The following is a 14,331-nucleotide window of genomic DNA, read 5'->3' on the forward strand; positions in this document are numbered from 1 at the left end:
AAGCTTTTAAAGGCCGATACTTAGAGTATTGTGTGCAGCCTCGGGTGTCTTATTTAAGAAAAGATGTGCAGGCATTGAAGAATGTCCGGAGTGTTCACGGAAATTATCCCGGGGATGAAAGGGTTAACATATGAGGAGTGAGTGTTTGATCCCTCTGGGCTTGTACTCACTCTAGTTTAGAAGAATGGGGCGGGGGATCTCATTGAAACCTATCAAATATTGGAAAGAGTGGACATGGAGAGCAAGATTCCTGTACCAGAAAGCCAAGAACTAGTGGGCACAGCCTCAAAATAGTAGGACGTCCATTTAGAACCCAGATGAGGAGGAATTTCTTTAGCCAGAGTGTGGTGAGTCTGTGGAATTCATTGCCACAGGCGGCTATGGAGGCCAACTCATTGGGTATATTTAAAGTATATTTAATAGGTTCTTGATGACTCAGAGAGTCAAAGGTTACGGGGAGAAGGCAGGAAAATGGAGTTGAGAGGGATAGTAAATCAGCCATTTTAAGTCTGCCTCATTAGTCCGACGTGTGGACTGGGAGCAGAGCTAGGGCACCCAGTCAAGATGAAAGACTTCATTACCAATGGGAGAAAATCTGCAGAGGCTGGAAATCCACAGCGACACGCACAAAAATGCTGGAGGAACTCGGCGGGCCAGTCAGCATCCATGGAAAAGAGTAAACAGTCGACATTTCGAGCCGAGACCCTTCCTCGGGGACTGCCGAAGGGTTTTGGCCCGAAATGTCAACTGTTGGCTCTTTTCCATAGACGCCGCCTGGCCTGCTGAGTTCCTCCAGCGCTTTGTTGTGGGTTGGAACGGCCTTACTACTGTTGAGAAGTGAGATGGAGCTGGGGGGCCTACCCCTTGTCCTTGAAGGGTGGAACTGGGGACTGGCACAGGACACCCACATCATTGCAGCTCCTTGTGGCCCGAAGACTGAAGGAGGGCAGCAGATGATCTTTCTGGGTCTTCAGCGTATCTCTAACAAGCGCAACGAGAACTGATGGATGGGAATTTGAAGTTGTATAAGACATTGGTGAGGCTTAATTTGGAGCTTTGCAGTTCTGGGGACACGCAGTCCTCTTTTATTGTCATTTAGTAATGCATGCATTAAGAAATGATACAATGTTCCTCCAGAAATATATTGCAGAAACACAAGACAAACCAAGACTAAAAAAAACTGACAAAAACCCCCATAATTATAAAATATAGTTACAACAGTGCAAAGCAATACCGTAATTTGATGAGGGATTGGAGCAGGGGGCAGGGATTCAAGTTTTTGGATCATTGGGACCTCTTTTGGCGCAGGCGTGACCTGTACAAAAAGGACGGGTTACACTTGAATCCTAGGGGGACCAATATCCTGGCAGGAAGATTAGCGAGGGCTGCTGAGGTGACTTTAAACTAGAATGGTTGGGGGGTGGGAATCAAATTAAAGAGGCTAGGCGGGAGGAGGTTAGTTCACAACAGGGGGATGGGAACCAGTGCAGAGAGACAGAGGGGTGTAAAGTGAGGGTAGAAGCAAAAAGTACTAAGGAGAAAAGTAAAATTGGCAGGCCGACAAATCCAGGGCAAGCATTAAAAAGGGCCACTTTTCAACATAATTGTATAAGGGCTAAGAGAGTTGTAAAAGAGCGCCTGAAGGCTTTGTGTGTCAATGCAAGGAGCATTCGTAATAAGGTGGATGAATTGAAAGTGCAGATTGTTATTAATGATTATGATATAGTTGGGATCACAGAGACATGGCTCCAGGGTGACCAGAGATGGGAGCTCAACGTTCAGGGATATTCAATATTCAGCAGGGATAGACATGAAGGAAGGGGAGGTGGGGTGGCGTTGCTGGTTAAAGAAGAGATTAACGCAATAGAAAGGAAGGACATAAGCCGGGAAGATGTGGAATCGATATGGGTAGAGCTGCGTAACACTAAGGGGTAGAAAACGCTGGTGGGAGTTGTGTACAGGCCACCTAACAGTAGTAGTGAGGTCAGAGATGGTATTAAACAGGAAATTAGAAATGTGTGCAATAAAGGAACAGCAGTTATAATTGGTGACTTCAATCTACATGTAGACTGGGTGAACCAAATTGGTAAAGGTGCTGAGGAAGAGGATTTCTTGGAATGTATGCGGGATGGTTTTTTGAACCAACATGTCGAGGAACCAACTAGAGAGCAGGCTATTCTGGACTGGGTTTTGAGCAATGAGGAAGGGTTAATTAGCGATCTTGTCGTGAGAGGCCCCTTGGGTAAGAGTGACCATAATATGGTGGAATTCTTCATTAAGATGGAGAGTGACATAGTTAATTCAGAAACAAAGGTTCTGAACTTAAAGAGGGGTAACTTTGAAGGTATGAGACGTGAATTAGCTAAGATAGACTGGCAAATGACACTTAAAGGATTGACGGTGGATATGCAATGGCAAGCATTTAAAGGTTGCATGGATGAACTACAACAATTGCTCATCCCAGTTTGGCAAAAGAATAAATCAAGGAAGGTAGTGCACCCGTGGCTGACAAGAGAAATTAGGGATAGTATCAATTCCAAAGAAGAAGCATACAAATTAGCCAGAGAAAGTGGCTCAGCTGAGGACTGGGAGAAATTCAGAGTTCAGCAGAGGAGGACAAAGGGCTTAATTAGGAAGGGGAAAAAAGATTATAAGAGAAAACTGGCGGGGAACATAAAAACGGACTGTAAAAGCTTTTATAGATATGTAAAAAGGAAAAGACTGGTAAAGACAAATGTAGGTCCCCTGCAGACAGAAACAGGTGAATTGATTATGGGGAGCAAGGACATGGCAGACCAATTGAATAATTACTTTGGTTCTGTCTTCACTAAGGAGGACATAAATAATCTTCCAGAAATAGTAAGGGACAGAGGGTCCAGTGAGATGGAGGAATTGAGCGAAATACATGTTAGTAGGGAAGTGGTGTTAGGTAAATTGAAGGGATTGAAGGCAGATAAATCCCCAGGGCCAGATGGTCTGCATCCCAGAGTGCTTAAGGAAGTAGCCCAAGAAATAGTGGATGCATTAGTGATAATTTTTCAAAACTCGTTAGATTCTGGACTAGTTCCTGAGGATTGGAGGGTGGCTAATGTAACCCCATTTTTTAAAAAAGGAGGGAGAGAGAAACCGGGGAATTATAGACCGGTTAGCCTAACGTCGGTGGTGGGGAAACTGCTGGAGTCAGTTATCAAGGATGTGATAACAGCACATTTGGAAAGTGGTGAAATGATCGGACAAAGTCATCATGGATTTGTGAAAGGAAAATCATGTCTGACGAATCTCATAGAATCTTTTGAGGATGTAACTAGTAGAGTGGATAGGGGAGAACCAGTGGATGTGGTATATTTGGATTTTCAAAAGGCTTTTGACAAGGTCCCACACAGGAGATTAGTGTGCAAACTTAAAGCACACGGTATTGGGGGTAAGGTATTGGTGTGGGTGGAGAATTGGTTAGCAGACAGGAAGCAAAGAGTGGGAATAAACGGGACCTTTTCAGAATGGCAGGCGGTGACTAGTGGGGTACCGCAAGGCTCTGTGCTGGGACCCCAGTTGTTTACAATATATATTAATGACTTGGATGAGGGAATTAAATGCAGCATCTCCAAGTTTGCTGATGACACGAAGCTGGGTGGCAGTGTTAGCTGTGAGGAGGATGCTAAGAGGATGCAGGGTGACTTGGATAGGTTGGGTGAGTGGGCAAACTCATGGCAGATGCAATTTAATGTGGATAAATGTGAAGTTATCCACTTTGGTGGCAAAAATAGGAAAACAGATTATTATCTGAATGGTGGCTGATTAGGAAAAGGGGAGGTGCAACGAGACCTGGGTGTCATTATACACCAGTCATTGAAAGTGGGCATGCAGGTACAGCAGGCGGTGAAAAAGGCGAATGGTATGCTGGCATTTATAGCGAGAGGATTCGAGTACAGGAGCAGGGAGGTACTACTGCAGTTGTACAAGGCCTTGGTGAGAGCACACCTGGAGTATTGTGTGCAGTTTTGGTCCCCTAATCTGAGGGAAGACATCTTTGCCATAGAGGGAGTACAAAGAAGGTTCACCAGATTGATTCCTGGGATGGCAGGACTTTCATATGAAGAAAGACTGGATGAACTGGGCTTGTACTCGTTGGAATTTAGAAGATTGAGGGGGGATCTGATTGAAACGTATAAGATCCTAAAGGGATTGGACAGGCTAGATGCAGGAAGATAGTTCCCGATGTTGGGGAAGTCCAGAACGAGGGGTCACAGTTTGAGGATAGAGGGGAAGTCTTTTAGGACCAAGATTAGGAAAAACTTCTTCACACAGAGAGTGGTGAATCTGTGGAATTCTCTGCCACAGGAAACAGTTGAGGCCAGTTCATTGGCTATGTTTAAGAGGGAGTTAGATATGGCCCTTGTGGCTACGGGGATCAGGGGGTATGGAGGGAAAGCTGGGGCGGGGTTCTGAGTTGGATGATCAGCCATGATCATAATAAATGGCGGTGCAGGCTCGAAGGGCCGAATGGCCTACTCCTGCACCTATTTTCTATGTTTCTATGTAACAGACCATGGGCACGATTAAAAAAAGTCTCAAAGTCTCTCGAAAGTCCCATCATCTCACGCAGACGGTAGAAGGAAGAGAAACTCTCCCTGCCATGAGCTTCCAGCGCCGCAAACTTGCCGATGCAGCACCCTGGAAGCACCCGACCACAGCCGACTCTTGAGTCCGTCCGAAAACCTCGAGCCTCCGACACCGAGCACCATCTCTGCCGAGCGCTTCGATCCCGGTCCCGGCAATAGGCAAAGCCGAGGATTTGGGGGGCCTTCCCCTCCGGAGATTCTCGATCGCACAGTAGCAGCGGCAGCGAAGCGGGCATTTCAGAAGTTTCTCCAGACGTTCCTCCGTGCTCTCACGTCCGTCTCTATCAGATCAGCAATGTGCACGGCACCCTACTTCACAAATACGATATCATTTCGGAGCGGCCGCGCGCGCTGTGTCGCGCCGCCATCATCTGGCAGGAGATTGAAAGATATCAGTAAGATTGAAAGAGTGCAGAGAAAATTTACAGGGATGTCACTGGAACTAGAGGGAAAGATTAAATACGTTAGGACTTTATTCCGTGGACCATAGGAGAATGAGAGGGGGATTTGGTAGAGGTATACAAAATTATGAGAGGTTTAGACAGGGCAGATGCAAGCAGACCTCTTCCGCCGATGTTGGGCCAGAGTACAGCTGGAGGTCATGGGTTAAGGGTGAAACATGAACTGTTTAAGGGGGAACATGAGGGGGAAACTTCTTCCCTCAGAAGGTGGTGGGAGTGTGGAACGGGCTGCCAACGCTAGTGGGGGGCGCAGGGTCGAGTTTCAACGTCTAAGAGAACTTTGGAGAAGTACGCTTTTTGGAATGGGGTGAAATGGTGCAGCAGGTACGATGGGCCGAGTGGCCTGATTCTGCTTCTCACAGAGGGCTCGGGTCCGGGTGCGGGTCGATGGAAGGAAGCAGGTGAATGGTTCGGCACGGGACTCGATGGGCCGAAGGGCCTGTTTCCGTGCCTGTGGTGCCCCACGACTCCGGCGCTGGGCACATGCCCGGGCTCCGGTCCTCAGGGCCCCACCGTGTAGTGATGAGACTGCCTCCAGCCGCGGGGGCCGCAGATGGCTTGCTGCTGGGGCTCCCAGGACCCGTCCTTGTAGGGACAGAAACAGACAGAGACGCCGTCCATTTCCACCTTGACGCCGGCGGGGATGATGGTGGTCCCCGCAAAGCAGTTGGGACCTGCAAGAAGAAAACAGACCGTTAAAACAAGCTAATGCAGGGCGGGGGTGGGGGGAAACATAATCTTACAGTGATTGAAGGAAAGTATGGGGGGCGGGGTGTCAGAAGTAGTTTCTTTACACGGGGAGTGGTGGGTGTGTGGAACGTCCTGCTAGAGGCAGATGCATTAGGGATAGGCACGTGGAGGACAGAAAAATGGAGGGCTGTGTGAGGGAGAAGGGTTAGATTAATCTCAGAGTACATTAAAAAGTTGGTACAGCATCGTCCTCGTGGATTGTCACCTTGTCGCGGTGGAGAAGCTTGTGTGGTCCTGAGATCCCGAGAGCAATGCCGTCTAGAGCTATGCTCCTGGTAGGGTCACCCATGGCGGTAAGGTCGAGGGTGAGGTCCCTGACAAAGAACAATCCAACCAAGACCTCAGCGGTGGAACAGGTGCACGAAGTTACTTCGAACTCAACGGCTGTGAAGGCAGGTGAAGGCTGCAACAAATCCATCAGCTCCAATCGCCGTGGTTTCCAAGCCATTGGAATCAGTTGGTTGATTTGTGAAGTATCGTGTGCTTCTTGGAGTGCAACATCAAGTACACGTTAAACCAATACACGCACAGGCGTCTTCACTCTGTGGGCCACTTCTTCAGAACGAAGGCCATCATCCTCGCCCTCGAGGGATAGCCACGACAATGACGACAACATCGTGGGCCAAGGGCTAGTACTGTGCTGTAAGCTCCTTTCTTCTTGACTAGGTGCTCCACATCTCCTGTCAACTATAGTTCCTCCTCCCTACCGTCCTTTCCCTCCCTCAAAGGGGCAAACCTATCCAGAGCTCTCTGCGACAGCTGCCCAAACCATCTCCACTTCCCCTTTGCTCACCTCCCTGAGTGCATCCGTTCCCAGTCGATGCTCCCCCGGTTAAAATACTTTCCCAGACTGTCTGCTCCGATCCCCGTCCGAGGTCAGGGAGTTGTGGCCAGCGTCTCCGAAAAGCTGCCTGAGCGATCTGACACCCGACTCGGTTCGTCATCCATCACCAAGTCCATATGGCCTCACCTCCAGTCGGTCTGTCCGCGTGTTGAGTTGGGAATCCTCCCTGGACACGGCTAACAAATTCCGCCCCCACCCAGGCCTTTCACACTAAGGAGGTGCCAGTCGGTATCAAAGAAGTTGAAGTCCCCCAGGACAACAACCTTGTTACTTTTGCACCTTCCCAAAATCTGCCTCCTGGGCAATTCTGTTGCGACTGGAGATGTGGAACTCGGGGTGGGTTTAGGGGTTGGATTTGGGGATGTGGATTCGGGGTGCGGATTGGGGGGGTGTCGATCGGGGCATGTATTTGGGGATGTGGATTTGAGATGCGGTTTAAGGGTGTTGATTGGGTTACAGGGTGAGCCAAGACACGGGCAATTTTGAAAAGAAGGCCAGGAGATTTGGGCCGCTGGTTGGTTCCGCGACAGCCGGCGTTCCGGGTGGCGGGAAGACCGGCTGCGATTTTGACCGTAGCCGGGAACTGACGTCCACAGCGCAGGGAGCCCGGCAGATGCCGGAGAGACACTGGCGGCTCTGCCGGAGAACACTCACCCTGCCTGCAGACGGGACAGCATCGGTTGGGTTCGTAGGACGGGTTGACGCAGTAGACGGGAGCACACTCTGCCGTCAGGCAGTAAACCTGGCGGTCTGGTTCACAGCGACACTTCTCACAGGCTGACGGCTACAGAGGAACAGTGTAGATCAGGTCAGAGCATCAAATCCCACCTCAAATCTCACCTCACCTCACAAGTAACACTGGCTTTACTCTCTTGCGCTCCTTATTAATAAATAATTAAATTGTTAGATAGATATTACATATATATGTATACATGTATTTTACATACACATATTAAAGGCATCCGTTAGTCTTGCGAGACCATGGATCTGCGCCTGGAAAGTCTTCACTCTCCAGGGCGCAGGCCTGGGCAAGGTTGTACGGAAGACCAGCAGTTGCCCATGCTGTAAGTCTCCCCTCTCCACGACTCCGATGTTGTCCAAGGGAAGGGCATTAGGACCCATACAGCTTGGCACCGGTGTCGTCGCAGAGCAATGTGTGGTTAAGTGCCTTGCTCAAGGACACAACACGTTCCCTCGGCTGGGGTTCGAACTCACGACCTTCAGGTCGCTAGTCCAATGATTCAACCACTTGGCCACGTGCCCATAGAGCATATACCTGTATAAAATATATTAAATAAGAATTATATAACAATTACAGCACGGAAACAGGCCATCTTGGCCCTTCTAGTCCCTGCCAAATGCTTACTCTCACCTAGTCCCACCAACCTGCACTCGGTCCATAACCCTCCATTCCTTTCCTGTCCATATATCTATCCAATTTAACTTTAAACGACAATATCGAACCTGCCTCAACCACTTCTGCTGGAAGCTCATTCCACACAGCCACCACTCTCTGAGTAAAGAAGTTCCCCCTCATGTTACCCCTAAACTTTTGCCCTTTAACTCTCAACTCATGTCCTCTTGTTTGAATCTCCCCCACTCTCAATGGAAAAAGCCTATCCACGTCAACTCTATCTATCCCCTCATAATTTTAAATACCTCTATTAAGTTCCCCCTCAACCTTCTATGCTCCAAAGAATAAAGACCCAACTTAGAAACATAGAAACATAGAAAATAGGTGCAGGAGTAGGCCATTCGGCCCTTCGAGCCTGCACCGCCATTTATTATGATCATGGCTGATCATCCAACTCAGAACCCAGCCTTCCCTCCATACCCCCGGACCCCTGTAGCCACAAGGGCCATATCTAACTTCCTTTTAAACATAGCTAATGAACTGGCCTCAACAGTTTGCTGTGGCAGAGAATTCCACAGATTCACCACTCTCTGTGTGAAGAAGTTTTTCCTAATCTCGGTCCTAAAAGGCTTCCCCTCTATCCTCAAACTGTGACCCCTCGTTCTAGACCTCCCCAACATCGGGAACAATCTTCCCGCAACTTGTTCAACCTTTCTTTGTAACTTAGGAGATGAAACCCAGGCAACATTCTAGTAAATCTTCTCTGTACTTTCTCTATTTTGATGACATCTTTCCTATAATTCGGTGACCAGAACTATATACAATACTCCAAATTTGGCCTTACCAATGCCTTATACAAATTCAACGTTACATCGCAACTCCTATACTCAATGCTCTGATTTATAAAGGCCAGCAAACCAAAAGCTTTCTTCACCACCCAATCCACATGAAAGTCCACCTTCAAGGAACTATGCACCATTATTCCTAGATCCCTCTGTTCTACAGCATTCTTCAATGCCCTACCATTTACCATGTATGTCCTATTTTGATTAATCCTACCAAAATGTATCACCTCACATTTATCAGCATTAAACTCCATCTGCCAACTTTCAGCCCACTCTTCCAACTGGCCTAAATCTCTCTGCAAGTTTTGAAAACCTACTTCATTATCCACAACGCCACCTATCTTAGTATCATCTGCATACTTACTCATCCAATTTACCACCCCATCATCCAGATCATTAATGTATATGACAAATAACACTGGACCCAGTACAGATCCCTGAAGATATTATAAAATATATATTTGTATTGTGCATTTAGGTATTAATACCAATCAGCCAATCATGTGATAGCAACTCCATACATAAAAGCACACAGACGTGGTCAAGAGGTTCTCAGCCCGAACATCGGAATGGGGGAAGAAATGTGATCTGAGTGACTTTGACTGTGGAATGATAGTTGGAGTGGTTTGAGTATCTCAGAAACTGCTGATCTCCTGGGATCTTCACACACACACACACACACACACACACACACCAGTCTCTGGAGCTTACAGAGAATGGTGCGAGAAACAGAAAGGAACATCCGGTGAGCGGCAGTTCTGTGGGTGGAAACGCCTTGTTTATGAGAGAGGTCAGAGGAGAATGGCCAGACTGGTTCAAGCTGACGGGAAGGTGACAGTAACTCAAATAACCACACGCTACAACAGTGGTGTGCAGAAGAGCGTCTCTGAACAGCACAGCACGCCGAACCTTGAAGTTTATGGTCTACAGCAGCAGAAAGCCACACTGGGTTCCATTCCTGTAGCCAATAAAGTGGACACTGAGTGAGAGAGAGACGGTGTGTCTGAGTGAGAGACAGTGTGTGTGTGAGAGTGTCTGAGACAGAGAGAAAGTGAGAGTGTCTGAGTGAGAGAGAGTGAGAGGGAATGAGTGAGGGAAAAGAGTGTGTATATTAATATATAATTGTAGTTTATAATATATTCTGTGCATTCTAATTTACTGTTGTAAAACAAATTTCACGACGTGCGTCAGTAATATTAAAGCTGACATACAGTATTAGGAAGCGTATGGATATCGTGCAGGAAGAAGTTTACTCATTTAATGAGTTTGGCACAACACTGTGGGCCGAACGGCCTGTTCCTGCACTGTTCTGGTCCTGATTTCATTAAAAGACACCGGAAAGGCTGTCCGATTTATTAAACAACCGGTAGGCGGGCCAGTAGCAACAACACTCACAGAAAAATGATTTTATTTGATCAGTTTAAAGGTCCTGCATAGAACGGGACCTTCCGGCCCTGCTAGCCCGACCACCCGACAACCCCGAAACAGTCCTTCCAGGTGAGGCGTCTCTTCGCCTGCGGATCTGCTGGGGTGTCGCCCATTGTGTCCGGTGCTCCCGATGCGGCCTCCCCCACCCCTTGTCCCGGGATGAGGCCACCCTCAGGGCACCTCATATTCCGTCTGGGTACCTTCCAATGTGATGGCATGAATGTCAATTTCTCCAACCCAGTAAGAACAATCCCCTCCTCTTCTATTCTCTGTTCTGGCCTCTCCTCACCTGCCCTCCTTTCCCTTCTCCCGCGGTCCACTCGTCTCTCATGTCAGATCCCTCCCTCTCCAGCCCTTTACCTCTCCCACCCACCTGGCTTCACCTCTCACCCTCTGGCTATCCTCCTTCCCCTCTCCCCACCCCCCGTCACCCCCTTTTTACTCCGACATCTTCCCCCCCACCCCACCCTTCCTTCCCAGTCCCGAAGAAGGGTCTCGGCCTGGAAACGTCGACTGTGTATTCCTCTCCGTAGACGCTGCCCGACCTGCTGAGTTCCTCCAGCATTTTGTGTGTGTGAGTTGCCCTGGATATCCAGACTTTCTCATATTTATAAGCACCCCCACCCCTCCGACTGAATCCTAGCCTAATCACGATGGCCAGTTAACCTACTGTCCGGTATGTCTTGCCTCCTTGCTCTGGCACTCAATGTAATTTAAGCTTCTGTTCCGATTTGTCCTGTCCATGAGGGTTTGTTAGACGGAGAGGAACTCATTGCTACCGCCTTTCACATTGTGCTTAACGAATCGCGGATTCTGCATTACATTCAAGTTGCGAGAGCAGGGCTCACAAACTCTCACACCACACGTCCCTGTCCCCGGCGAACAAAGCCCCCTCCCCCCCAACTCAGCACCGTCCCCCGGGCGAGCGACGAGGATATCTAAACACGAGGAATTCTGCAGATTCTGGAAATTCAAGCAGCACACACATCAAAGTTGCTGGTGAACGCAGCAGGCCAGGCAGCATCTCTAGGAAGAGGTACAGTCGACGTTTCAGGCCGAGACCTTTCGTCAGGACTAACTGAAGGAAGAGTGAGTAAGGGATTTGAAAGTTGGAGGGGGAGGGGGAGATGCAAAATGACAGGAGAAGACAGGAGGGGGAGGGATGGAGCCAAGAGCTGGACAGGTGAGAGGCAAAAGGGATACGAGAGGATCATGGGACAGGAGGTCCAGGGAAAAAGACAAGGGGGGGGGACCCAGAGGATGGGCAAGGGGTATATTCAGAGGGACAGAGGGAGAAAAAGGAGAGTGAGAGAAAGAATGTGTGTATAAAAATAAATAACGGATGGGGTACGAGGGGGAGGTGGGGCATTAGCGGAAGTTAGAGAAGTCGATGTTCATGCCATCAGGTTGGAGGCTACCCAGACGGAATATAAGGTGTTTTTCCTCCAACCTGAGTGTGGCTTCATCTTTACAGTAGAGGAGGCCGTGGATAGACATGTCAGAATGGGAATGGGATGTGGAATTAAAATGTGTGGCCACTGGGAGATCCTGCTTTCTCTGGCAGACAGAGCGTAGATGTTCAGCAAAGCGGTCTCCCAGTCTGCGTCGGGTCTCGCCAATATATAAAAGGCCACATCGGGAGCACCGGACGCAGTATATCACCCCAGTCGACTCACAGGTGAAGTGATGCCTCACCTGGAAGGACTGTTTGGGGCCCTGAATGGTGGTGAGGGAGGAAGTGTAAGGGCATGTGTAGCACTTGTTCCGCTTACACGGATAAGTGCCAGGAGGGAGATCAGTGGGGAGGGATGGGGGGGACAAATGGACAAGGGAGTCGCGTAGGGAGCGATCCCTGCGGAATGCAGAGGTGGGGGGGAGGGAAAGATGTGCTTAGTGGTGGGATCCCGTTGGAGGTGGCGGAAGTTACGGAAAATAATATGTTGGACCCGGAGGCTGGTGGGGTGGTAGGTGAGGACCGGGGAACCCTATTCCTAGTGGGGTGGCGGGAGGATGGAGTGAGAGCAGATGTACGTGAAATAGGGGAGATGCGTTTGAGAGCAGAGTTGATAGTGGAGGAAGGGAAGCCCCTTTCTTTAAAAAAGGAGGACATCTCCCTCGTCCTGGAATGAAAAGCCTCATCCTGAGAGCAGATGCGGCGGAGACAGAGGAATTGCGAGAAGGGGATGGCGTTTTTGCAAGAGACAGGGTGAGAAGAGGAATAGTCCAGATAGCTGTGAGAGTCAGTAGGCTTAGAGTAGATATCAGTAGATAAGCTGTCTCCAGAGATAGAGACAGAAAGATCTAGAAAGGTAACCCTAATGTGAGGGATACCTGTCTCGCAGGATGGGCTCCGATGCTGTCAACACCACACCGAGTCCGCAGCCGAGTTGCCAGACACCCCTGAAGCAGACGGAACAAAAGGCCCGTCTCCGCCTCTGGCACTGGGACACAGGAGCTGTGGGGAGAGAGCCTCACCACTTCGGGGAGTCGCGTCCATCAGCAGCAGCTCAGACCAGACAGAACAGCAGCAGTCCCCCACCCTGGTCAGACCCCGTCGCGTCACGCATGTGGATTCAGCAGCACTACAGAGTTCAGTGATTCCAGAAAATTCCGTATCGCCATAAAGACATCGGAGCAGAATTAGGCCAGTTGGTCTTCTCCACCATTCCATTATGGTTGATTTATTATCCCTCTCAACTCCATTCTCTTGTCTTTTGTGTGGAACCTTTGACACCCTGATTAATCAAGAATCTTTCGACCTGCACTTTAAATATACACAATGTGTCCTCTGGTCCTAGACTCCCCCACGATAGAAAACATCCTCTCCACATCCACTCTATCTGTGTCCTCTGGTCCTAGACTCCCCCACTATAGGAAACATCTCTCCACATCCACTCTATCTGTGTCCTCTGGTCCGAGACTCCCCCACGATAGGAAACATCCTCTCCATCCACTCTATCTGTGCCCTCTGGTCCTAGACTCCCCCACGATAGGAAACATCCTCTCCACATCCACTCTATCTGTGTCCTCTGGTCCGAGACTCCCCCACGATAGGAAACATCCTCTCCACATCCACTCTATCTGTGTCCTCTGGTCCGAGACTCCCCCACGATAGGAAACATCCTCTCCACATCCACTCTATCTGTGTCCTCTGGTCCGAGACTCCCCCACGATAGGAAACATCCTCTCCACATCCACTCTATCTGTGTCCTCCGGTCATAGACTCCCCCCACTATAGGAAACATCCTCTCCACATCCACTCTATCTGTGTCCTCCGGTCATAGACTCCCCCCACTATAGGAAACATCCTCTCCACATCCACTTATCTGTGTCCTCTGGTCCTAGACTCCCCCACTATAGGAAACATCCTCTCCACATCCACTCTATCTGTGTCCTCTGGTCCTAGACTCCCCCACTACAGGAAACATCCTCTCCACATCCACTCTATCTGTGGCCTCTGGTCCTAGACTCCCCCACTATAGGAAACATCCTCTCCACATCCACTCTATCTGTGTCCTCTGGTCCTAGACTCCCCCACGATAGGAAACATCCTCTCCACATCCACTCTATCTGTGTCCTCCGGTCATAGACTCCCCCCACTATAGGAAACATCCTCTCCACATCCACTCTATCTGTGTCCTCTGGTCCTAGACTCCCCCACTATAGGAAACATCCTCTCCACATCCACTCTATCTGTGTCCTCTGGTCCCAGACTCCCCCACTACAGGAAACATCCTCTCCACATCCACTCTATCTGTGTCCTCTGGTCCGAGACTCCCCACTACAGGAAACATCCTCTCCACATCCACTCTATCTTGACCTTTCAATATTTGATAGTTTTCAACAAGATTCCCCACCCATTCTTCTAAACTCCATCGAGTACAGGCCCATTGCCATCAAACGCACCTCATATGTTAACCCTTTCATTCTTGTGAACCTCCTCTAGACCCTCTCCAATGCCAGCACATCATTCCAACTTCCCCTGGGGTCAATAAAGCATGACTATGACTATCTTTTCTTAACTAAGGAT

The 14,331-nt window shown here is 49.2% G+C and overlaps 1 protein-coding gene across 1 annotated transcript in view; it reads right to left on the reverse strand.

Annotated features, from left to right (window-relative positions):
* Window positions 1-5,321: 5,321 nt before the first annotated feature.
* LOC134340216 (von Willebrand factor C domain-containing protein 2-like) overlaps window positions 5,322-14,331 on the reverse strand; it is a 21,943-nt gene continuing 12,933 nt past the window's right edge. Inside the window, exons 2-3 of the mRNA XM_063037191.1 lie at window positions 7,329-7,458; window positions 5,322-5,754 (exon numbers count right to left, since the gene is read on the reverse strand). Coding sequence (XP_062893261.1) covers window positions 5,582-5,754; window positions 7,329-7,458 — 303 coding nt within the window. The 3' untranslated portion in view covers window positions 5,322-5,581. The remainder of the gene's footprint in view (window positions 5,755-7,328; window positions 7,459-14,331) is intronic.

The sequence above is a fragment of the Mobula hypostoma genome, chromosome X1 (assembly GCF_963921235.1).
Source record: "Mobula hypostoma chromosome X1, sMobHyp1.1, whole genome shotgun sequence".
NCBI lineage: Eukaryota > Metazoa > Chordata > Chondrichthyes > Myliobatiformes > Myliobatidae > Mobula > Mobula hypostoma.